The 22,452-nt window shown below is 41.2% G+C and overlaps 5 protein-coding genes across 5 annotated transcripts; 2 read left to right on the plus strand and 3 right to left on the minus strand.

Annotated features, from left to right (window-relative positions):
- Positions 1–1,117: 1,117 nt before the first annotated feature.
- Positions 1,118–3,485, plus strand: MONOS_8965 (uncharacterized protein; the record flags this gene model as incomplete). Its single annotated transcript, XM_067879419.1, has 1 exon — positions 1,118–3,485. One exon carries the CDS (start codon positions 1,118–1,120, stop codon positions 3,122–3,124), a length of 2,007 nt encoding a protein of 668 aa, XP_067728925.1. The 3' UTR covers positions 3,125–3,485.
- A 49-nt stretch (positions 3,486–3,534) lies between these two features.
- On the minus strand, positions 3,535–14,252 carry MONOS_8966 (uncharacterized protein; the record flags this gene model as incomplete). The annotated part of the gene is made up of 4 exons (XM_067879420.1): positions 3,535–13,444; positions 13,631–13,792; positions 13,894–14,164; positions 14,223–14,252. The coding sequence occupies 4 exons, from the start codon at positions 14,250–14,252 to the stop codon at positions 3,825–3,827; spliced, it is 10,083 nt and encodes a 3,360-aa protein (XP_067728926.1). The 3' UTR covers positions 3,535–3,824.
- An 864-nt stretch (positions 14,253–15,116) lies between these two features.
- Positions 15,117–17,680, minus strand: MONOS_8967 (uncharacterized protein; the record flags this gene model as incomplete). The annotated part of the gene is made up of 2 exons (XM_067879421.1): positions 15,117–17,304; positions 17,361–17,680. 2 exons carry the CDS (start codon positions 17,678–17,680, stop codon positions 15,327–15,329), a joined length of 2,298 nt encoding a protein of 765 aa, XP_067728927.1. The 3' UTR covers positions 15,117–15,326.
- Positions 17,681–17,838: 158 nt separating this feature from the next.
- On the minus strand, positions 17,839–19,890 carry MONOS_8968 (uncharacterized protein). Its single transcript, XM_067879422.1, has 3 exons — positions 19,735–19,890; positions 19,150–19,664; positions 17,839–19,084 (listed from the first exon to the last, which is right to left on the minus strand). The coding sequence occupies exons 1-3, from the start codon at positions 19,811–19,813 to the stop codon at positions 18,314–18,316; spliced, it is 1,365 nt and encodes a 454-aa protein (XP_067728928.1). The 5' UTR covers positions 19,814–19,890; the 3' UTR covers positions 17,839–18,313.
- A 1,810-nt stretch (positions 19,891–21,700) lies between these two features.
- MONOS_8969 (uncharacterized protein) lies at positions 21,701–22,252 on the plus strand (the record flags this gene model as incomplete). The annotated part of the gene is made up of 1 exon (XM_067879423.1): positions 21,701–22,252. The coding sequence occupies one exon, from the start codon at positions 21,701–21,703 to the stop codon at positions 22,250–22,252; it is 552 nt and encodes a 183-aa protein (XP_067728929.1).
- Between the last annotated feature and the right edge of the window lie 200 nt (positions 22,253–22,452).

Here is a 22,452-nt window from a genome sequence, read left to right on the forward strand (position 1 = left end):
CCAAATCAACGCAATCTACGGGATGGATGAATGCGAGCATGCGCTTGAGCCGGTGAACCTGCTGGAGTTCATTATGACGTACCAGGCAGACACGATATTTGTGTCAGGCAGCGGGGCAGCGGCTGGGCTGGACACAAAGAAGTGTGGGAGCCGGGCACTTCCGTGTGCTTCGATCGGGTATGGGCTGGGCCACATGACGAAGATATATGAGAGCAAGCTGGTTGTGGATGGGGAAAGCGAGATTGAAAGCGAAATTGAGCTGGCAGAAGTGGGAGTGCAGTCGAAGTGGAAAGAGCAAGCAGAGGTGCATGTGAGGTCTGGGATGAAGCAGACGAAGGATTGTGTGGTGGAGAGTGTGGGAGAGGTGGAGTTTGAGCAGCTGGTGTTTGTCTTTTCTGGTTCGTTTGTGTCTTCGCACAAAATGTTCATGGAGGTGGCATCAGGAACAGCTGAGCTGAGGAGCATTGGTGTGAGCAGCGAAGGCGAGGCAGGTGTTGGGAGAGTTCCATTTGTGCTGTTTAGCGTCGGAAGCGGGGAGCGCGGCGGAGAGAGTGGGATGAAGATGTGGGGATGCTCGATTGGAGGGATCAGCTGCGAACACGCGTTGATTGAAATTGGGAAGTGTGGCTCGCTGATGGCAACAGAAGTGGTGCTGAAGGATATTGAGTGCGCAAAGTCGCTTGTCCAGATTGGGGCTTTGAGCGGGAATGTGTCTGTGAAAGAGGTGGAAGTGAAAAGAGCAAAGTTGGTGGAGGGTGCAGTGATAAGCCATGTGTGGACTGGAGGAAATGAGAATGAAGACTCAGAAGTCTCATCCATTTGCGGGATATCGCTGAGCCGCTTCGAGAACATCAGCAGAGAGACAAGCTCTCCATCGGTGATTTGTTGGGAGAGCGGTGCATCAGAGGGGCTGGAATTGGTGAACTGCACGTGCACTGGATGCACATCGGAGGCAGAGAGAGGAAAGGATGTTGGCATCTGTGGAGCAAATCATGTGGTGATGGGTGCATGCTTGTTTGCACTGGAAGACACACAAAGGATGGAGAAAGGGGTGGAATGGGATGGAGGTGTGTGCGAGTGGAGTGGATCGTTGGTGGATTGCATAGACTCATTGGTGATGATGAGAGACACAACGATTGCGAATGTGTCGTGTGGAGGGCTGTCGATGTGTGGGGGGAGCGTGACGATTGTGAAAGGAGAATTCATCAACAACAACCCATCAATGGCAAAGTACCCTTCGATGCGGCGGAATGTGCTGTGCAGTGGAAATGGGATGGTGGATGTTCAGAGCCTGAAGGGAGGGGATGGGATGCAGCCGAGCACATCGCTGTGGATTATGGATGGTGGATGCGAGCTGATGGGGATTCCAGCAGAACGGGCATCGGCACTGTTCATCCCTCGGTTGGAGACAGTGAATATGGAAGAGAGCGGAAAAGAAATGAAGCTGATTCTGGGCGGGATGCTGCTTCTCCCGTGCAATCTGAGCGTGCGTGTTGTTTCTGCTGTTGGGAGCACAGAATCTCTGGAAACATATGAACTGGAAGAGGAAGCAATTGTTTCAGAGACGGAAGCACATTATTGGATTGAGAAAGCAATGATCTGCTCTGCACCAGCCGAAGCAGAAGTTTCTGTGTGCATTCTGTTTGGAAACGGTGATTCCCGTTCGTCGACTGCAAGGCATGTTCTGAAGAACCGAACAGAGACAAAAGCAAATGGAGATAAAAAACTTGTTGAAAGTGGAAAAGATGTAAAATCATCATGGGCATTGATTGTGATTGTGATATTTGCTGTGTTGTTTCTGATAGCTTTGATTGTTTCAATTGTTCTGGCTGTTCGATGGAGAATGGCAAAGAATGAAGCGAAAGACCTGAGAGAGATTGTGAATGATACAGTGAGGAAGGATCCAAAAGCATTTGAGATGGTAACGATGGAGATGTCTCCCGAGGAGCAGTGGAGGAGAGCAGAAAGAGAGGCAGAGAAGAAAAATGACGAGAGGATAAAGAAGAGGGTATATGATAAGACACTGGAACATTCGGAATCATCAGAACATCTTCTATCTGAGAGTGGCTCAACTGAATATATTTTGGGGAGAGACTCAGACAAAATCCCAGAATGGGCATTGGAGAAAGAAGGAGAAGAAGAGACAAGGAAGCGAACGCCATCGCCATCCATTTCATCCACTTCAACAACGGATTCAGATTCGACATTTGTTCGAATGGAGGATATGTGTCCAACAACCTCTTCAATGTCGAATCTGGTAGATGCAATGGCCTGTTCATCACCACATGAGAAACTGATTGTGGATTTGAGAGATTCACTATTTATGTTATTGCATGGAAGAAATGAGAAGAAAGAAATGGCAATTGGGAGCTTGAAGGAGAGGGAGGTGACTTCTGCTCAGATCCTGTTCTGGGTGGCTAATCTCGCTCTTCACTCGTTTGATGAAATGGAAAACAAACTTCAGTCACTGGCCAATCTCAGTCCTCACATTGTACTCTTCTCCGAACACATGGTGATCTGCATTGTGATGCACTCTGATTTCATTTCATCTGATGATTCTGATTCATCATCCATCTCTTCATCAACAGTTGTGACATCTGCAAGTGATGATGATGATGACAGTGACTCCCTTCCACCATCAGCATTTGAGGATGAGGATGATTACAAGAAAGAGTGCTTGAGGTGGATGGCACCAGAATTGCTGATGAACAGGAAGATGGGGGCAACGAAGAAGTCTGTTGTGTTCTCGATAGGGATGATGCTGTGGGAGTGCCTGACGCTGGAGATCCCGTTTGGGGAGTATCCAGCAGAGGTGGCGGGACAGAAGATAGCGAATGGGGAGAGACCAGATGTTGCGAGGGCAGGCTCGCCAGATGGAGTGAAAGCAGCCATCGCTTGTCTGTCAATGGGCCGGTACGCCAGGCCAACACTCACAGACTTGAAGCGGGCATTCATCAGTCATTTTCCGGCTGGCTGTGCTGTTCTGACAGTGTCTGATGCAATTGGGCTGGAGGAAACAACAGACAGAGGCAAAAGAGAAAGTGGAAGTGCACAAAGTGGAAGTGCACAAAGTGGAGATGCACAAAGTGGAAGTGTTGTGAGTGGATACAGCACATTTGAATGAGGAGAGAAGACCAGGGATGGAGGGAATGGAGATAAACGAGAAGAAGAGAAGCAAAGGAATCTCCAAATCAGTTGAAGGAAATGAGACTAGATTTGATGAAATGATTATGTGCTTCGGGAAGGGGAAGATACAAGAGGGATATGAATATTTCGAAAAAAAAAGAAAAGAAATAAGATGAAGATGCTGTGCAGGATCTGTCTGCATTAATGGATAGCAGAGTTTTTTTGAAGTGTGTTGCTGTTCGTGAATGAGAAGGCAGATGACTGTTTACACTTTTTGTTTGATGGCAACTGTGCTGTCGGTGAATCACTTCATCCACTTCAAACAACAATCATAATATCCATGTATTCAATAACTGAAATCTTTTTTTCTTTTTTTGTTTTCCCCAAGAAACGAATGAAAAAGGAAAAATTGAAGAAATGTGTGTTTTCATAATGAATGAGATATGCAAAGAAGCAATAGGTGAAAAAAAAACATTGAATAAAGATTAGTATTGTTGGCTTTTTCACACATTTTAAAAATTTGTTCACACAAGAAAGTGAAATGAAATTTTCAAGTTATGGTTTAAAATAAACTTCAGTCCACTGCAATTCATCCATAATTTTCGAAATTCTTTCGAAGAAAAATAAAATTAAACACTTTTTATAAACATAGGACTTTATGAATTTTTGCGAATCTAATGAGGCGGATGAGCGTTGCTTCAATTCTTTTTGCTTTTAACCAATTTTCTTTGCTTTTTCGTTTTTTCTTTATTTTTTTGTGTTTCGCTTTCTTTTTCATGTATTTTCGCTTTTTTCACAACCTTCTGTATTTGTGGCTTTCTTTGAACCTTGTGAGCCATTTTTCTCAACTTATCGGTCTTCGCATCTTTCTCAGCATTTTTGACTGTTGCAATTTGGTTGTCTTCTGCAGCAAGCCCTTTAAACTTGCTTTGCTTATCTTTTTCTTTTTTTTCAATCTGCTTCCTTTCAACATCTGCATCCTCAGCATTCGAATTTGTTGAAAAGAAGCTTTTACTTCCAGGAAATTCATGAGTTTGATTTATTTCGTTTCTTATTTCTTCTGTTTCCGAGTTAGATTTGTTGTATCTGTTCATTTTTTGTCCTTCTTTCAACTCATATCTCTTTTTTGATTCTAAATTCTTATCGATTTTAATTTTTGCTTTTTCATCTTCTTTTTCTGTCTTTATAAATAGTTCTTTATTTCTATCTTCGAAACTGTTCGCATCATTATTTTTTTCATCGACTTTTACAACTTCAACTTTGAATTGTTTGATGCCATTTTCACCTTCACTTTCTCCTTCTTTTTTATTTATTTCCTTTACACGCTTTCTCTTCTCATATCTCAAGCTCTGACCTTCTGTTCCTCTATCCTCATCTTTCAATTCAGCCATAAGGATCCTCAACACTTTCTCCATTTCTCTTACTCCTTTCTCGTTCAACTCATTCAACTCCTCTGAAGATCCAATTTTATCAACCTTTGCCCGTTCGCCACAATCATCAAATGCCCACTCTGCGACAAGCGGACGCAGAGTCGAAAGATGTGTTGTTGTGTCCCATTCATTTGCAATAGAAGGAGAACGCGGGGAAGAAGAAAGAAGAGGAGATGATGCAGCAGCTGATATGGAAGAAGAAGGAGATGCATTTGAAAGAGGAGGTGAAGCTGAGAATGCTTTTGAATCATCAGAGTTTCTATTTGACATTTGATCAGTTTTCAGTTGTTGTTCGCTTTGCTTTCCATTTGGATGGCTTTGGCTGTTGATGCGACGCATTTTGGAGCACAACAAACAGCGCGAATTGTGTAGTTCCTCTCGAGAATTACCAGAAACAGAGGAAGAAGGAGCTGAAAACGATGACTGATGAAGATAATATTCAGAATCATTCTCATTCAACTCATTCTTCAATTCTGGTTTTTCCTGCTCAGTAATAGAATTGGCCGATGCTGGAAAAGCCAACAAAGCACGAGGATCAGCATTTGCATTATGCAACTTGCGCTGAAGACAGATCCGCTGCTTGTTGATGGGTGAGATGACCCACTGAACACAGCTGTCATCTCCAATTGCAGGAGAAGTCTGAGAAGAAGAGGAAGAAGATGATGTTGTTGAAGAAGAAGGTGAAGTATTTGAAGATGAAGAAGGAGTCGCAATTGAATGCGGATGTAGATGCAATGGATCCAGCGGATTTGACAGCAAAGACGTCGCCTGAATGGAGTCTGCTCTTTCGTCCTCCTTCTTTGCATCGTAGACAACCCCAACTGGATACACCATCACTCGCTCTTCTTCACTCAGCCTGTCATCCACAAGCCCCCTGCGCAGCTCTTTCAGCTCATCATCTCGAAACCACGGCTCTTCAAACACATCTCCCTCATCAGCAGCATCGCCTTCATTGCCACCACCGCTTCCACTGCTCTTGCTTCTGCCTTTCTTCATTCCTATCCTTTCTCTCTCTTTCTCTCTCTCTTTCTTCTTCTCTATCTCCTTTTCCCTTAGCTGTGCCCGTAGCCCCACTGCCTGCTTCCTGCGCAAATACCACATTCCTGCCTCACCATACTCGATAGTCGTTCCACACCCAACGCAATGCAACAGTTGCCCCGATGAACAAGGCGAAGAAGGATGAATGTCGCGGCAAAGATAGCGATTGTGCATTGTGACAGCGACAAGCGGAGATGGTGATGCAGACGAAACCACAAATGGTCCGAGTGTTATGTTGACTGGAGAATATGGCGGAAGCACAGCTGGGTTGATAACAGTTGCTGATTGCAGCGGCTGAGAATGTGGAGAAGAGGAAGATGAATCAGGCGAATCAGAAGAAAGTGGCTGATATTGCTGGCTGGTAAACATATCTTCGCATTTCAGTGATAATCCCTTCGGAAGATCTGAGGAAGTTGATGATGATGATGATGAAGCTTGAAGAGCTCTCGAAGAAGAAGACGATGATGCAGCCAGAGCATCAACCACATCCTGTCTTGTTTCTTCTCCTTCTTCCATTTCATAGCCGTCTACCACAACAGACCCCGGCGGAAGCACAAACCGCACAAAGTAGATCCCATCTCCCAGCCCGTTGAAGCAGAACCCGCAGTTTTCTGTGCGAGTGGCAGCGACTTCAACTCTTTCGCTGTTCAGCAGCACGACAAACACACCCCGCAGCGAGTGGATTGTGCTGAACGAGCCACACGTTGGACACAACGTCCGCGACGGCAGATGGCGCGGAGACGAAAACAGAGGCGACGACGAAAGAGGAACAGCAGATGAGCTAAATGAAGTCGGAGATGCGACGGTTGCTGCTGCACCATTCAGCAACGTCTGAGTAGATAACTCAGAAGAAGTCGGTTTCTTTTTGTCGCCCGTTAATGCTTGATCGTTCAGACGTCTTATTCGACTGTTTTTCAAACCATTTGCTCTTTCTTTTCTTTCGTATCGCAACTTCCTCTCGTTCCTCAGCGCTTCCATCCTTTCTTTTTGCTCCTCGCTTGCCATCTGCGTCTTTTCTGTGCTGAATATCTTCTCCTTCTCTCTGTTGTAGTCTGACAGCAGTTCAGTCCTCATCTTCCCTCGTGCTGCTTCTGCTGCATCCACATTCCCCATCTTTCCAAAGCCCAACGACGACAGAATATCCCCCGCTGATGGTGACTGGCCAAATTGTGGCGTGTCTGCTCTTCCTGCTTGGAGAGGATAAGGAGCACGGCGTGAGGGAGAAGACGACGAAGAGGAAGGAGAGTATGAAGGATTTGGCGGGCCAATTGGAGGCTGATAAGCAGACGGAGATGAAGGAGTTGTTGATGAGGGCGAGGAAGATGACTGGGCAGGTGGCTGCATCACAGTCGGCTGGCTTCCTCCTCCGTCCTGTACTCCATTGTTATTGAAGCTGTCTTCTTCTCTTTCTCTTTCCATTTCTCTTTCCTTTTGCAGCTGCCTTTCCTTCTCCTGTGCCATCAACTTCATCATTTCTGGAGTGGCCTTGTGGCAGTAGTGAGCATTGGGGCATATTTTGCAGAGAAGATTGACTTTTCCACAGAGCGAAGAGCGGAGGGGAGTTACAGGCACATCCACAAACGCTGATGAAGAAGCAGACACAAACACAGAAAACGAGCGGAAGGGAAGCGACGATTGAGGCGGAGGAGGAGGAAGAGGAGGGCAAAATGAAGAAGAAAAAGAAGAGCCTTGTTGTGCACCGTTGAGCGACTGGAGCGATTGGAGTGAGGTTTCGCTGTCAGAAAAGAGAGGAATGCAGTTGAATGACTGGGAAGGTAAACGGTTGATGAATGGCATGCTCAGCTCAACAGGGTTTGTTGTGTGGATGTTGACATGTGCATTTGAAGTGCCTTCTTCGCTGTCTTCGTCGCCCATCAGCCCAAACACAATTCGTTCAAACAGCTTTTCGCGGCTGGCTGGTTCGTTTGGCTGAGAAGATAGAAGAGGATTGGACACGCTCGACGACAGCTTCCGAAGAGATGCCAAAGAAGAAGATGATGACAGCCTGGAAATAGGAATTGGTCCGACAATAACTGTAAATTCAACAGGAGTGAGTGATTGTGTAACGTTTGTAAATGAAAATCTTCCGTTGTTGTTTGTTGTGGTCTGTGCAATCAGAATTTGTGAGCGATACAGCTGCACAATAATACCTGAGATTCCGTTGCTCCAAAGATCAGAAAGCAAAGAAGAAGAAGGCGAAGAGGAAGAAGATGACGATCCAACAGTGTTTTGTGTGTTGTAACTATCCACATAATACACAATACCATCAATCCTATTCGAGCACGCTGAAACACACGAGAACTGGAAATCTGCTCTAGCAAACGATGCGCCCTGCGACACAGCGCCTGAAGCATTCCCCTGTTCGCCCACGACGACCGTCTGAGTGAGGATGACAGGCGGCACACACAGCGGCGACTGGGCAATGAGTGTATACACTCCACTGGGAACGTTGCTGAGCATGTACATCCCATCGGCGTCGCTAATTGTGCCCAGAACAGTCCCATTTGGCAGAGTGAGAGAGAGATGCGTGCCTTTCGCCGGCCGCTCGCAGATGCCGCGGCGCTGGCAGTCGATGCACGTCTGACCGATGACGCCTCTTCTCGTGCCACACAGAGAAGGATCATTCAGAGCGAGGTCGAGTGACACATTTGACGACGGCTGAAGGAGAATGCGGGTGACGAAGATGAATTTGGAGGAAGAGGAAGAGGAAGAAGAAGCGGATGTGAAGGGTCCAATGAACAAGTCGTATGTGCCTGGTGGAATGAAGTAAAAACGTGCTATGCCAAATCCATCTGTATCTTCATCGAAGATCAACCTTGTTGTGTCTAATCGAATGCTCTTTTTGGAAGCATCTCCCTCAGCCCCGCCTGCACCTGCTTCTCCATCCTCTTCTCCTTCTCCTTCTCCTTCCTCCACTCTTCCTCTTCCCACCACCTCCTCTTCCCCGTCTTTCACCTCCCTCAGCTCAATCGTCTTCCCCACAATTGGCTGGAAGGGCTCGTCACAGACGCCATCGCTGTCACAATCCAAACAGGCAGAAACAGTCAAATTTGTCGCATTTGCCGGCGGAGGAGGGACGGGCGGGTCGCAAACAGCAGCACAATAGAGAGGAAGGTGGAGGGCAGCCACAGATGCTGGATGAGGAGTGAAGGAGAGATTCAGAAATGTACCGCCTTCAGACGAGAGAGTGAAGAGGGCACGTTCAAATGAAGAGGAAGAAGACAAAGAAGAAGATGAAGACGATGATGATGCTGCTGTTGTTGGACAGAATGGTCCCATTGACAGTGTCACCGCTGGCTCTGGTGAAAGCGGGACAAAAGGGACAGTAAACAAGAAAGAGCCGTCTCTGTCAGTGATTGTGGAGATAGTTTGCTCGTTGATGGTCAAATAGACAGGCACGCCCACCAGAGGAGGCGTGTATTCTGTTTGAGAAGGGTCATCGGGATCGATTGGGACTGTTTGGCATCTTCCTGTTCTGTTGCAGTCTAAGCAGGCGACGCCTGCAATGAGAGAGGTGCAGAGAAGAGGGTTTCGGATGCGGATGTCGTGTGCCAGTGACTCATTGGCTGTGAAGGAGATGACATCTGAATATTGCACTTTCATTCCAGTTGGCAGCTCGCCTTCGAAATATGCTGTGTAGTTTCCGACTCCGATGCCTTCAAACGAATATAATCCATCTACAACGGCAGCTGTCACATTGGTGATGGCATAAGACGCTGCTGCTGCCAAAGAAGAAGAAGAAGAAGAAGGTTGAGAAGGAGATGAATAGAAACGGAGGTCTATGCTTTTTGCCTGCTGTCTTTGTGAAGGAGTAGCTGCTGCCGTGCGTGTGGTTGTTGTGGTTGTCGTCGTCGTCGTTGTTTGAACAGGAGCTTTTCCGCTTCCTCCTCTCACTTTCGTCTTTGTGGTGGTGGAAGAAGAGGATGTTGCTGATCCGTCTGTTGGTGCTCTGCTTCCACCAACACGAATGGATGTGGGAGAAGAAGAAGAAGCAGAAGAAGCATAAGGAGAAGCCAATGTTCTTGGATTAACACCAGAAGATGAAGAATACAAGGCATCTGAGTCAGCCAGCAGCACATTCGCATCGACCAGAGTGATTGTGCCGTTGAGAGCCAGCTGCGTCTCGTTCTCATCGCCACACACCAGCCACACACTGCCACTCACATTCCCTTCGCACAGCAGCCCACAGGTGAGCACCAGCTCCACCGGAAGCGGAGCATCCAGCGATGAGTCGTTGACTGTCACACTCGCAAAGGCAGTCGCTCTGGTTGGCCCGCACTCAATCGACGTTGAGATCAAATAGCCGCCAGACTCAGCCACAGCGCCGGTGCTGAAGTTTCCTCTGTCATCGGTGTAATACGTGGCAGCTGCTTGTGAGGCGATGGAGGTGATGGTGACGGGGTGGTTGGGGATGGGAGTGAGAAGAGAAGAAGAAGAAGAAGAAGAAGCAGTTGAACAAGCAAATACAACACTGCCTGTGATTGCCTTTGGAGCTGGCAGATGAGACTGGCAGAGGTTTGTTCCCTCGGGTGGGCGGAAAGGAACACGCACACGAGGATCAAACAGGCCATTCACAGTGATGTTGGCCAGCTCCATTCCAGGCTGTGTGTTGCTGGCAAGGTAGAGCGTATATTCCCCCACTGGGACATTCTGTGCTTCTCCTACGCCTTCTTCATCGGTGTCGAAGAGATAGTAGAAAGGGGACATAAAGGAGTAGAGGAGGAAGGAGTCTGAGACAGGGACGAAGGGGATGTCACATTGAGGACAAGAAGAGGAAGAGGAAGAGGAAGAAGAAGAAGAAGAGGTAGAAGAAGGGGTGTTGCAAGCTAAGCAGACTTCAACATAGACTGTGGATAAATCAGATGGCTGCGACTGGAGAGGGATGTTTGATGTGTTTTTGGGTGAAGTGAGGCTGGGAAGGAGAGAAAGAGAAGAAGGAAAATGAGAAGAAATAGGAGAAGGAGAGGAAGATGATGATGATGATTTTGTTTGAGAAGGTTTTTGTCTCAGAGATTTTGCTGGTTTTGTGTTGAGAGAGGCAGAAGGAGGGTGGTTGATGAATGAAGGGGAGAAAGAACTGAAAGGAGAAAAAGAAGAAGAGGAAGGAGAAGGAGAAGAAGGTGAAAATGAGGAAGAAAAGGGAGAATTGTTAGAAGAATCAAAAGGAGATTGGAAAGAGCCAAAAGAGGAAGTGTAGAACTCGTCAGGTGCTGAAGAAGAAGGAGAAGCAGAAGAGGAATAAACAGGCTGTGATTGTGTTGTGATTGAAGGCTCTTTTGGAAATGAGTCAAAATTGATGTCTCTATCTGCAAATGGCTTGAAATGAGGAAAAGAGTCAAAATCTTCCTCTGTGTATTTGCCTTCCTTTCCTTTTTTTGCTGGCAAAGTGGAAGAAGATGTCGATTTAGTCGTTACAGTTGTCTTTGTTGATGTCTTCGTAACGGTTTTTTCTTCTGTGTTTCCATCTTCCTGTTTAGTGTTCTCTCTTCTTTTGATTGTCTTGCTCCCTTCGCCTTCATTCTGCTTCTTCTGCTTCTCCTTCTCTTCTTCGCTTTTCACAAACAACATCACTTTCCCTTCTTCATCATATACTCTTTCTCTTCCTTCTCTTTCACTTTCTTCTCTTTCTCCAGCCACAAACATCACCCCTTCATCTTCGTCTGGCTCAAACTGGGCAAATTCACTCATCCACCCCATCATTCCATTCACATCTTCATTTTTTCCTCTTTTTCCTCTTTTTTCTTTGTTCTCCTCTTCAATCATCTCCTTCATCATCTCCATCGCTTCCTCTTCCTCTTCATTTGCCTCAGAAACTTTATATTCCACGCCTTCTTCCAAAAACAGAAGCAAACTTCCTGTTTGGGGTGTTCGAAATACACCTCGATTGTTCACTTCTGGATGAGGAACAGGAGGCAATGGATGGATCTTTAAGAGGGAATTTGGCTTTGGAATACATTTTTGATTGCCTTTTTCTTCATTCTCTTTATTTTCATTGTTTAATTTTGTTGATTTTGCATTTAAAGGCTTATTTTGAATTTTGGTGGTCTTCGCTTTTCTGATCTTAACAGAAGGAGAATGAGAAGGAGAAGAAGAAGAAGAAGGCAATTTTGATTCATTTGGAGATAATTTTTGTGTTGAAGTATTTTCCCTTTCTTTTGAGCTGATTTCACTTTCACAGGAAACAATATGCACTTCCACAAGAGGAATGACATTTGAACAGAGAGCATCAGAGGAAAGAGGGAAAGAGAGGAAGGTGTGCTTATTTGGAAAGAGTAGAACTTCGAAAGAGGAGGAAGAGGAAAGAAGAGGGGAACGGAAAGAAGAAGGAGAGGGAGAAGGAGAAGGAGAAGGAGAAGGCAAAGAACGGGAAGAAGAAAGAGGAGAAAGGTTTTTGAACGAAGTAGAAGAAGAAGATGTATTTGCAATAGACTTGCTGTATGCAACAGGAAGAAGATAACGCTTTTGAGTGTGTTTCAATTGACTTCCTCTTTCAAAATTGGTATTTTCATCTAATTCTTCAAAAGATATGTCATTTTTTGTGTCTTCTTCAGGAATTTCTGTGCTTTGTTGATCAAAAGCACCAAGGTCATTTGATAATAATCCATTTTTATTTGCTAAATTTATGTTTCTATAAGAAATATAAGGTTCATTTCTCATCTTTCTCTCATTTGAAATTTTCTCAATTTTTGGCTTAATTCCATCTTTATCCTTAACCACTTTCACTTTTTGTTCTTTCTCTTTCTCCTTCTCTTTAATTTTATCTTTCTCCTTCACACTTCCCTTTAACCAATTGCTGTTTAATTTGTATCCAGCGAATTCTGCCTCCACATTCAGCCGTGTTCTGCCTGGGCGCAGCTTCTTCACAGAAAAAACGCCTTCTTCTCCAATTTGAACTTCGCGACTGGAAAACTCGTCACCCATAAGAGGAAGTTTGAGAGAAGAAGAAGATTTCTTTTTGATTGTGGAACTTTTTGTTGATGAAGAAGAAGAAACGGAGGAGGAGGAAGAAGAAGAAGAAGTTGATGTTGATGGTTTCTTTACTGCTGGTTTGACTGATGATGAAGAAGAAGATGAAGATGAAGCAGAAGATTTTGGTTGTGTTTTGTCTGTTTTCGCTTTTCTTTTGATCTTCGATGTTGCATTCCCTTCATTCATCACATTCAACCCTCTCATCAACTCTGCCGCATCTTCATTTCCCATCAAAATATTATCATTTCCTTCTCCTTCTCCTTCTTTACCATCTTCTTCTTCTGCTTCTGCTTCTGATGCCACTTGTTGCAATCCGCTTATCTTTCCCTTTGAGATCGGAATGAAGTTGTCTGTGCAGTTGCCTTCGCCCGCACAATCCACGCAAACAACACCAGTCAGCGCTGCTTGGCACATCGGATGGTATCTGAAGGAGGAGTCTTCATTAGACAGGGAATTGGAGGATGAACTGAGAGGAGGAGAAAGAGAAGAAGAAGAAGAAGAAGGTGAGTGAAGACGCAAAGAAGGCACAAAAGGCGAAAGAGGGAAGAAAATGTGGACGATATCTGGCTGTCCATAAAGCGACAAGGCGATTGTTGTTGGCGACGGCTGTGGAAAATGAGCAGACAGAAAAGAAGGAAGAGTCAGAGAAACGGTGCAGTTGACTGTGCTTTGTGCTTCTGTTTGGGCTGAGTCTGCATCTGGAATAGAAATAGCTGTTTGGCTTTTATTTTTATTTTTATTTTTGAGAAGGGTGTTTAGATTTGAAAACACAGCACATCCCCTTCGGATAGACTGTGTGATGTTTGGGAAGATGTTATTTGGAGAAGATAGTGTCACAACTGAGCCGTCAAGTGGAATGGAAAACGAAGAGCAATGTTCAGCTGATATGAATAGAAAGAAATATTAATAAAGGAAATAATAATTGTTATTGGATATTTTGGATTGTTTGAGTTGAAACAATATTTCAGAGAAAAATTCAATGAAAAAGATCAAAATAAGAAGAAAGAATGGTAAAAAAAATCAATAGAATAGCATTAAACAAGTTTTAACTTAAAAAAAGAGCATACTTTCATCGCAGTCGATGCATGCACTCACAACAACAGTGGATTGTTTGTATTGGCATTCATTCATTGATTCGGCTGGAGTGAAGGCAATTTGAACAATGTTGAAGGCTGAACTGGAATTGGCATATATCTGAGCTTCTTTATACAAAACAGAGGATCCGTCGACTTTATGCGAAACACATTAGAATGCCACAGAAATTAGGAAAAAAGAAATTTGAGTAATTTGTTAAAATAAGATGCATTTATAATAAAAAAAATGTGCAAACATTTTTTAACTCTCAACGTGTAATCTCCTTCAGCTGGCAAATCAAAAAGGCAGACCCCGTTTCTCACTTTTCCTTCAAAAAATATGGCTCCGTTAGCAGAAGCCCCACACCAAATGTTCTGAGTTTGAAGAGTTTCAAAAGCATTTGAGTCTTTTGACTCGTTAGATCCACAATCATGTACAAGGACGATTTCAGCAGGAATTGATTTCGTTCCTATAATGCTTCTAAGAACAAATTCTTTCTTTGAGTCTTTCATGTTGGCAAAAAAAGTCTATTAACAGCGAAAATTAAAGAAAAAATTCACAAATGCATATTAGAAAATAGCATACAAATGAAGGGTTTCCAATAGCATTTTCCATTTGAATCAAAAATTTCATGGTTTTTGGACTTTCCGAAAAATTGATTTTGTCAAAAGAAATTTTAACATCAACAGGGTGTTGTGCATCTCCAATGTTTTGCAAAAGTTGAAAATCTTTTTCTTTCCTTGCAATGACATGGATATTTTTCGCACTTTGCGATGAAACATTTGTTATTTTACAGTCTGAAGAAACAAATAAAAATTCGTTTAAAAATTCCATTCAAACCTTCGTGACAAAAAATTGAAAATTCCGAGGAAGAAAAATTAAGAGCATTAAAATATGTAATAGATAATTCTATTTGATTGTTTTGTTTTGTTTTTGTTTCTATTACGCAAAACGGCGAGTTATTTTGATCATCAGCAAGTGCCTTATACTTCAAGCTAGAAGCAGTTCTTAGCAAAAAGCAAAGACACAAAATAATGTAACTTTGCATCTAAAGTGCGAAATTAGAGATTTACCGAAAGAATTTCCTTCAAAGCCCCATGTTTTACAATGCCTATCACACATAAAAAATCATGGGATCACAAAGGAATAAAGTGTTATTTTGGGGATGAAACAAAATATTTCATATGTGTTGATGATTAATAAATCAGTGCATTACCCCAAAAAAATATTCATAAAGTATTTGTTATTTTTTGAGGTTTTGATATATTTTTCAATATCTCGCAAATGTTTATATTTTTGTAAAAATGAAGAATAATGTTCTGGAAAAAAAATGATAGAAGAGCTCAATGCATTGCATAACTATCATGAAAGTGCACCGTTTTCAATTATAAAAACGCCAATAGTGCTCACATTTGTAACGTTAATAAAATAAACACAAAAGCATTTAAATTTGAAATAATTTTCTTTCAGAAATAAAAATTCATAAACAGTCTCAAAATTTTAATAAATAAGTTGAGCAAAATATCTTGAAAGAGAAATTCATATAAAAATAAAATAAAGTTTTGAGTGCGACAATCTCTTTAATGAAATACAATTTATTGCAACAGATAAAGAAAAATAAAAATAATTAAAAAATATGTTTTTCTCTTTACAGCTCTCGGATTCTGTACGGAAAACTCAATTATATTATTAATATTTTACAAGTAAATTAGTCTCCTCTGCATCCTTCCTTCCAATCTTTCTTTTCTTGAGCCAGCATCCCAAGCACACAAACACCCCAATCAATATCCCCAATGCTGCAACACCTCCAATTGCAATTCCAACAATTGCACCAACAGACAGCTTCGGCTTGTTATCTTCATCAACTTTCTTGATGTTTATCGCTTGGTTGTTGAGCTCCCACATGTCAGCGCTGAGCGAATCTGAGCCATTTCCTGCAATGTTGACCCACACATACACAAATGGCTTCTCGGGCACCTCAGCCGAAAGACTGGAAAGATCCACTGGTTTCTCCATGAAAAACTCAAAATATGGCGAACCTGTAACTGGATAAGAGGAAGATTCCGACAATGAAAATGGAGCAGAAGGCGCAGAAGAGGATTTCAGAGCAGTGAAACTCGATTCTGGATTGATCACCTTGTAAGACAGAGGAACGATAATGTGCTTTTTTTTAGAAAATAAAGGAGACTCATCAGAGTCGAGACTAATCCACAGATGTGGATTAAACGGAAAATAGTTCTTGCCGCTAAGATGCAGCGCCGGCAGCATTGGATAGTCTTCAGAAAGCATCGTACGTGGTGAGACAGTTGATGTTGTTGCTGCTTGAGCACTGCATTTAAACCATTTGCCTGTCGTCCCGTTCAGATGCTGTTCGCACACATCATCACAAATTGAGTCTGGAGCAACGTATATTTTGTTGGAATACAAAGCAGCAGACGTTGTTTCACTTGGAGCTGTGCTTTCAAAGCCCAGCATCTCCTTCTTTCCATTTGCCATTCCGTCTTCTGGCATCTTCATTCTCAGAATAGAATTCTCGCAGCTGATGTCGAGTGGATATTGTACTCCGCTTTCGCTCATCACGTTGCTATTCCTTTTCAACTGATCAATCAGCACATGCGCTCCTTTCTCCACAGTGACAGCAGCTCGCTGGCTGTTGCTGAATGTGTTGTTTGTCAAATGAACATGAAAGGCTGTTTCGTCTTCGTTTTCATTTTTCTGGTAAAGCTTCTCATTTTCTGCTCCCAAAGCAGCGACAGCTCCTCCACAAGGCATGAATGCGAGTTTATTGAAACTGCTCAGAAGATGGTTGCGGGCTGAAGAAGAAGATGCAAATGAAGAATGAGTACTCAGACATGCATTCTCATCAAAAACAGTCTTTTCTACAACAACAACTGCCTTTGTCGCCTCATCTCCAAGAATTCTATTTGTATTTTTCTTAAAACTCTTTTTCATCCCTCCGTTCCTTTCGAAATATTTATGTCGAATGTTCTCATTGTTAATTTGTTCAACAACATAAAGCCCTCCTCCTTTCTTATTTGCTGTGTTGCTTGAAAAATGAGACCCAGAAATACGAATTTTTGTACCAAAATCTGCTTCTTTGCCTGCATTTCTTGTTAATAATACACAAATACCTCCTCCATTATCTGCCTTGTTTTGCAAAAAATCACAATCTGTCAGTGTGTAGGTTTCCAAATTATGTTCGTGATTATCATGTGCAATTGCATTTTCGGTATGGACTGGACTATTAATGTCAACTTCCCAATAAATTGCTCCTCCTTCAACTGCATCGCAATTCTCAAATTTTGTGCTTTCCAAGTTTATTGATTTGGCATCATTCGAAATTTTTAGCGCTCCTCCATTCTTACCCGACAAATGAGTAAATGTTGCTCCTTTTATTGTTGCGCTTGATCCTTGAGAAAGTTCTATTCCTGCGACCGAAGTAGTGCAATGATTTCGAATGGTAGTTTTGTATTCTTTCTGATCTTCATTTATTGATTCCAAGTTTAGTGTGGAATCAATTCCAACAATAAGCGCAGAGGTCCTTGTACTTGTTCCTTCATTCCATGATCCACTAATGTCGCATCCTTTTATGGAAAATACTTCACATTGCTCAATATAAATTGCTGAATAGTCATTTATAATAATTGAACATTTAACAAGATTTGCGCTGAGAATCAAAAAAATTTTATGGAGTTAAAATAAATTGAAATACAAGAAAAATACCTTTTAAGAGCCTTGAACGAAAACAATGGCTTCTTTTGTTCTTCATCCAGTTTCAAAGATTTCGATCCTTCACTTTGTTGGATTGTAAAATCAGTCAAGCCTCCTTTGTTTATTTCAATAGGCAATATATGTTTTTCGTCATCTTGAGGATCAATGTCTAGCGTTGTCTCACTTTGGAAGAATTCATCCTGTTTGTTCAAAGTCTTGCATGGCTTTGTTTGATCATTTACTTCACAATTCTCATCGTTTCCATCATTCATGCGAATATACCAAATGTCTTTGGAGTAAATTGAAGACAAAATTATCAAAAAGAGAAGCATTTTCAAAGATATGTGACAATTGAAATAAATTATGGATTCAATGAATGTTGAACATGAGAAATCCGAACTGAACATACAGAAGAATTTTACATAACATTTTGTTCTCACCAAACAAAAAAAAACAATCTTTTCTTATAAAAAAAAACCTCAATTGAGTTGGTAGTTGAAGGAAAATATTTTATTAAAAAATAAAAAATAAAAAAAAGCAAACAACATCTCTTATAAATTAAATGAACACAATTCTTGATCGATAATATTACACTTTTGTAAAATGTTGAGTTGCATTTTTTATTATTTGCAAAAAATTGATAAATACCAAAAACACATTAAAAATTACAATTCTCGAGAAAAATAATTATTGAAGGTTTTCCATTTAAAAGAAATCATTTCTGCAATGAATTTCAAAAAAAATAAAACAAAAATAAAAATAAAAATAAAATCTTTTTCAATTTGTAAATTTTTAATTTTTGTAATGTGTGAAATATTTGAAAATATAATCAATCATGTGAGAACCTAATATTTTTAATTTAAATTGCTGAAATTCAGTCAACATTTCCTTTCTCGACAAAAAAAAGCGAAATGTGAACGAATCCCTTAAACTTTTCTTTATTTCTTTATGAAAAACAGGGATATTTATTTTTGAAGAGGTTTGAATTTGTATCTTAGCAAATATCGCTCATGTCGTGATATAAGGAAATTTTTGTACCATCTTCGCAAAATTCTATGAATGCAATAGACAATATCTTCGTATCCCTCTTCTTCCAGCTTTGCAAACATTTTTCTTTTCGTAAGCAATGCTCCTGTATCTGTTTTCTCAATTCCTGAGTTTTCGTTCAATCTGCTCAAAAGCATTGAAATGAACATCAAGCAGTGGCACACAGGGATATCTTTCAAAGAAGGCTGAGTGACTTCTTCCAAAACAAATTCGTCTGCGCCTCCTTCCAAAAAGTCATCAACACTTGCAACTTTCTTTCGGTTCATGGACTCCATTAGAAGCATGCTATTTTTGTGTACTTCTTCGTTGCATTCTCTTGCTGTTCTGCACATCCTGACAACGCAAGCAATCAATTTTGCAATTTCTTCGCTTTTCACTTCGATGCATACAAAACACTTCTCAAGCATATAGCACCATTTTCTGATCACCCATTCTGCTTTCATTTCTTTTTCATCCTTTTCTTTATTCTTCTGCTCCATCTCTTTTCTCAACTCTTCCAGTTCATTGACAACTTCCCTCTCAAAATGAAGCGAGTCTGTGATCTCTTTTTTCAACTCTTCTTCGTGGCTTAATCTGTCTATTAAAAACTCCCAAGCGGACTGATAGGCAAGATGTGTGAGATTGCGATGCTTCTGGTGATATTTGATGATATCCATTATCTCGTTCAGATAAAGTTCTTTTTCAATAAACTATTTTAAAATGCAAATGAAACAAGAAGGTTATCAAAGAAATTTTTTTTTAAAAAAAAGAATACCTCTAATTGCCCAATATTGCTCAAAGCCAGCAATGCCATTTCCACTTCCATTCGAGCTTCCTCGTCTTCCTCTTTTTTCAATGCTTCTTTCAGAAAACAAGGAACGCACACATAAAGCAAATTTTTATCAATTCCATGATAATCATCAACATTTCGATTCAAAAAATAGCACTCGCAAAGATCAATCAATAAGTGATAATTTTTATCTTCTTTTTTGTTTTCTTCATCGCATATCATCGTTTCTAATCCTCCCGACAATGAAGAAAAATAAAAGTTATTGCTATATATTCCTTTCAATTTTTTGCAATAGCCCGTACGCTTCAGTAGCAAAACAGCGTTTTCTAACAACAATTTCTTTTCTGTAATCATTTTGTAAAGCTTGTCAAACAGTTTCACGGTGAAGGAGGACCAAAACTGTTCCTCTTCCATTGCATCTACCAAATGGCTCATTTCATTGATTTTTTGATGTTGTTCCTTTTCGTTGCAAAATTTAAGTTCGGAAAATAATCCTTTTCCTATTTATTTGTTTTGTTTAATTTCTTTGCAAATAATCCAACAAATTCTTCCAAAGAAAGAAGGACACACTTTCAAGCTTTTCTTCTTTTGACTCTAAATGTAATTCTCCATTTGAGCTACTTTCTTGATTTGCCTGCGCAAAAAGCATAACCTAATTCTTAAAAGCTTTCGAAAAAAACATTTCAATCAAAATTCATATATCATATCTAAAAATTGTAAAAAATACTGAAATAAATTTGAATTTTTCAAAGCTTAAAACGAACATTGAGAATACTTTCTTTTTCGAAAAATATATGATGGAACATAAGATCAACATACAAAATAACTTTCTTGTGTAAATGCGATGTGTTTTATTTCTTCAATTCTGTTGATTGTTAGTGGGCTAAACCTGAGTGACGCACAGTAATTTTTGCTGCCACGTCCGTCAGTGATTTCTGTTCACGTCAGTGAATTTTTTTTTTTTTTAAAAAAAAAAAAGAGTTCGTTTAAAATGGTTCAGACCCTAATCCATTTATATGTTTTCTTTACACATTATTTTGTAAATATTTTCTATGTTTAACATGTAATATCTTATCCCATAAATAGATTTCCATTTTTTCTTTGAATGAATTGTTCCTTTGTAAGAATTGTTGCGCATTGATAATGTGATAATGTTCATTTAGTGGTTGCAAACTTATTGTTTATTCCATAAATTTTCTGTAAACAACTTTAATAGTTTGAACTTTATAAAATTAATCTGATTTTTCATTTTTCATCGTTTTTAAAAAATATTTCAAAGATACAATTCATACATTCATTTCTGTGAGGAAGATGGCTTTAAGAAAACACTGAGTGAATCTTTAATTGGAATATTCTAAGAATTTTTCTCAAAAAAAATCTCTTTTTCGATACATTTTTCCATATTGACATTTCTTTTTCTTCTTCTCTTCCGTATTCGTTTTTATCTCCACACCACTCGATCGCTTCTTTCTGCTAATTGGTGCAACATACTTCTACCAAATAAGATCTCCAAATGACACTCTTGTTCATGTTGGAACTGAATCTCTAAGAGAAACATCTGGAAGACTGACTGCTTTTGATGAGAACAGCCATTGCTTCGAATGGTGTGAATGGAATGATTCAACTGGTGGATCAAGCGACGGAGTCGCACTTTCAGTTACTTGCATTAATGCAATTCTCGCAATCAAATCTTGCTCATTCAACAATATTTCAACAACTGGGGAAGGAGGAGCATAGCATTGTCAAAGTTTGTTGAATGTCAACATCACAAAATCCACTTTCTCAGGTTGTTCGGGTTCTTCTGGAGGAGCTTCTTAAAAATCAATTCCTCAATCTAACTCTATTTGGACATTCTCAGAATACAGAGTGAAAAGCTGCTCAATAATAAGCACGATTGGAACTGGTTGGTATTTTGGAATCTATAGCACGCCTTCAAATGCTCAATTCCTGTTTTCCAAATGCAAGTGCATCGCAAATTCTGGAAACGATTCAACTGGTGCTCTAACATTCAATTGACCTCCTCAAATAAAACCAAATCAATTTTCAATCAATGAGCGTATATTCATCAATAATAAATTGACAAATTCAACTACAAGTGGTGGAGCTGGAATTATTACGGAAGTGACATTTCCATGGATGAACGGAGTGAAATTCATCACATTCTGTTTCTTTGATAGCAACACAGCAACAAATGGCAGAGGAAACGATGTGTTCTTCAATAGCAGCAGCATTACTCAATCTCCTTTCCAGCAATGCGGCTCAACAACTCCGACTAAAAGAGTGTTTAATTATGGAATAGCTGATAATACCGTGTGCAACAGTTGGCTCCCCCTCTTCGCTCAGAACAAAATCGTTTCCAGCAATGGAACAAACACCAATCTCTGCGGAATCACATAGCTCAGTCCATGCAAAACAATTGAATTCTCTCTTGTTCACATGACAGATATCCAAGACGCCTCTCTCACTCTCCTTTCCTCAATATTTGTTCCAACTCAAACACTCACCTTCAGCGCGGTTGACACCATAATCACAGGAAATGGTACAACTGCCACCACAATCGCCTCCAGTGGAATTACTCAGCCACAAAACTCACATTCACAGTCATCACAGTCATCATCATCATTTTCATCAACATTTTCTTCACCAGATCCATCTGCCTCGTCTGCCCTCTTCCAACAGACCCAGGGTTCCCTCACAGTCTCTGCCCTCGCACTCGCCCACAACTCCACAAATCAAATCACCCCCATCCTCTTCCACCTCTCCGATAACTCCCCTTCCCTCACTCTCAACACAACCACCATCACCGGAACAACCCCATCTTCATCATCAATCACCACACCCCTCTTCTTCCTCACTGCTGGCTCCCTCACCCTCAACCACACAGCAATCACCAGTCTCGCTCTCAACAGCCAAAGCATCTTCCACCTCACCTCCCTCACAAATCCCCTCACCCTCAACTCCTCCAACATCACCCACATCACCTCCACAGCTTATCCCACCAGCTGTGTCCTCTCCTCTGCCACCTCCCCTGCCCTCTCCCTCTCCCTCACCAACTGCACCATCACCAACATCAACTCAGAACAGTTGAGCCAACAGACTGCCACCAATGGCGGGTGCATCTTATTCACCTCGTCTGCCTTTGCCAACTCGTTTTCAGTAAAAAGAAAGAAGTTCAACGAGAATGAGATGAATGAGAAAAATCGAAGAATGAAAAAGAAGAAAAAGAAACAGCTTCTTAAGTTTTATATGTGAATGCAATAAAAGTATCGAAACAATATTAAACATCTT

The sequence above is a fragment of the Monocercomonoides exilis genome, assembly GCF_001643675.1.
Source record: "Monocercomonoides exilis strain PA203 chromosome Unknown scaffold18-1597598, whole genome shotgun sequence".
In the NCBI taxonomy this organism is placed as follows: domain Eukaryota; phylum Preaxostyla; order Oxymonadida; family Polymastigidae; genus Monocercomonoides; species Monocercomonoides exilis.

What these genes read in the sequence shown, in the direction of transcription:
- MONOS_8968 (XM_067879422.1), bottom strand. Translation starts at nt 19,813, where the DNA reads ATGCTTTTTGCGCAGGCAAATCAAGAAAGTAGCTCAAATGGAGAATTA. An exon ending in AAAAGAAGAAAAGCTTGAAA is followed by an intron (nt 19,665 to 19,734) that starts GTGTGTCCTTCT and finishes ACAAATAAATAG; the next exon opens with GAAAAGGATTATTTTCCGAA. An exon ending in GCAATATTGGGCAATTAGAG is followed by an intron (nt 19,085 to 19,149) that starts GTATTCTTTTTT and finishes ATTTTAAAATAG; the next exon opens with TTTATTGAAAAAGAACTTTA.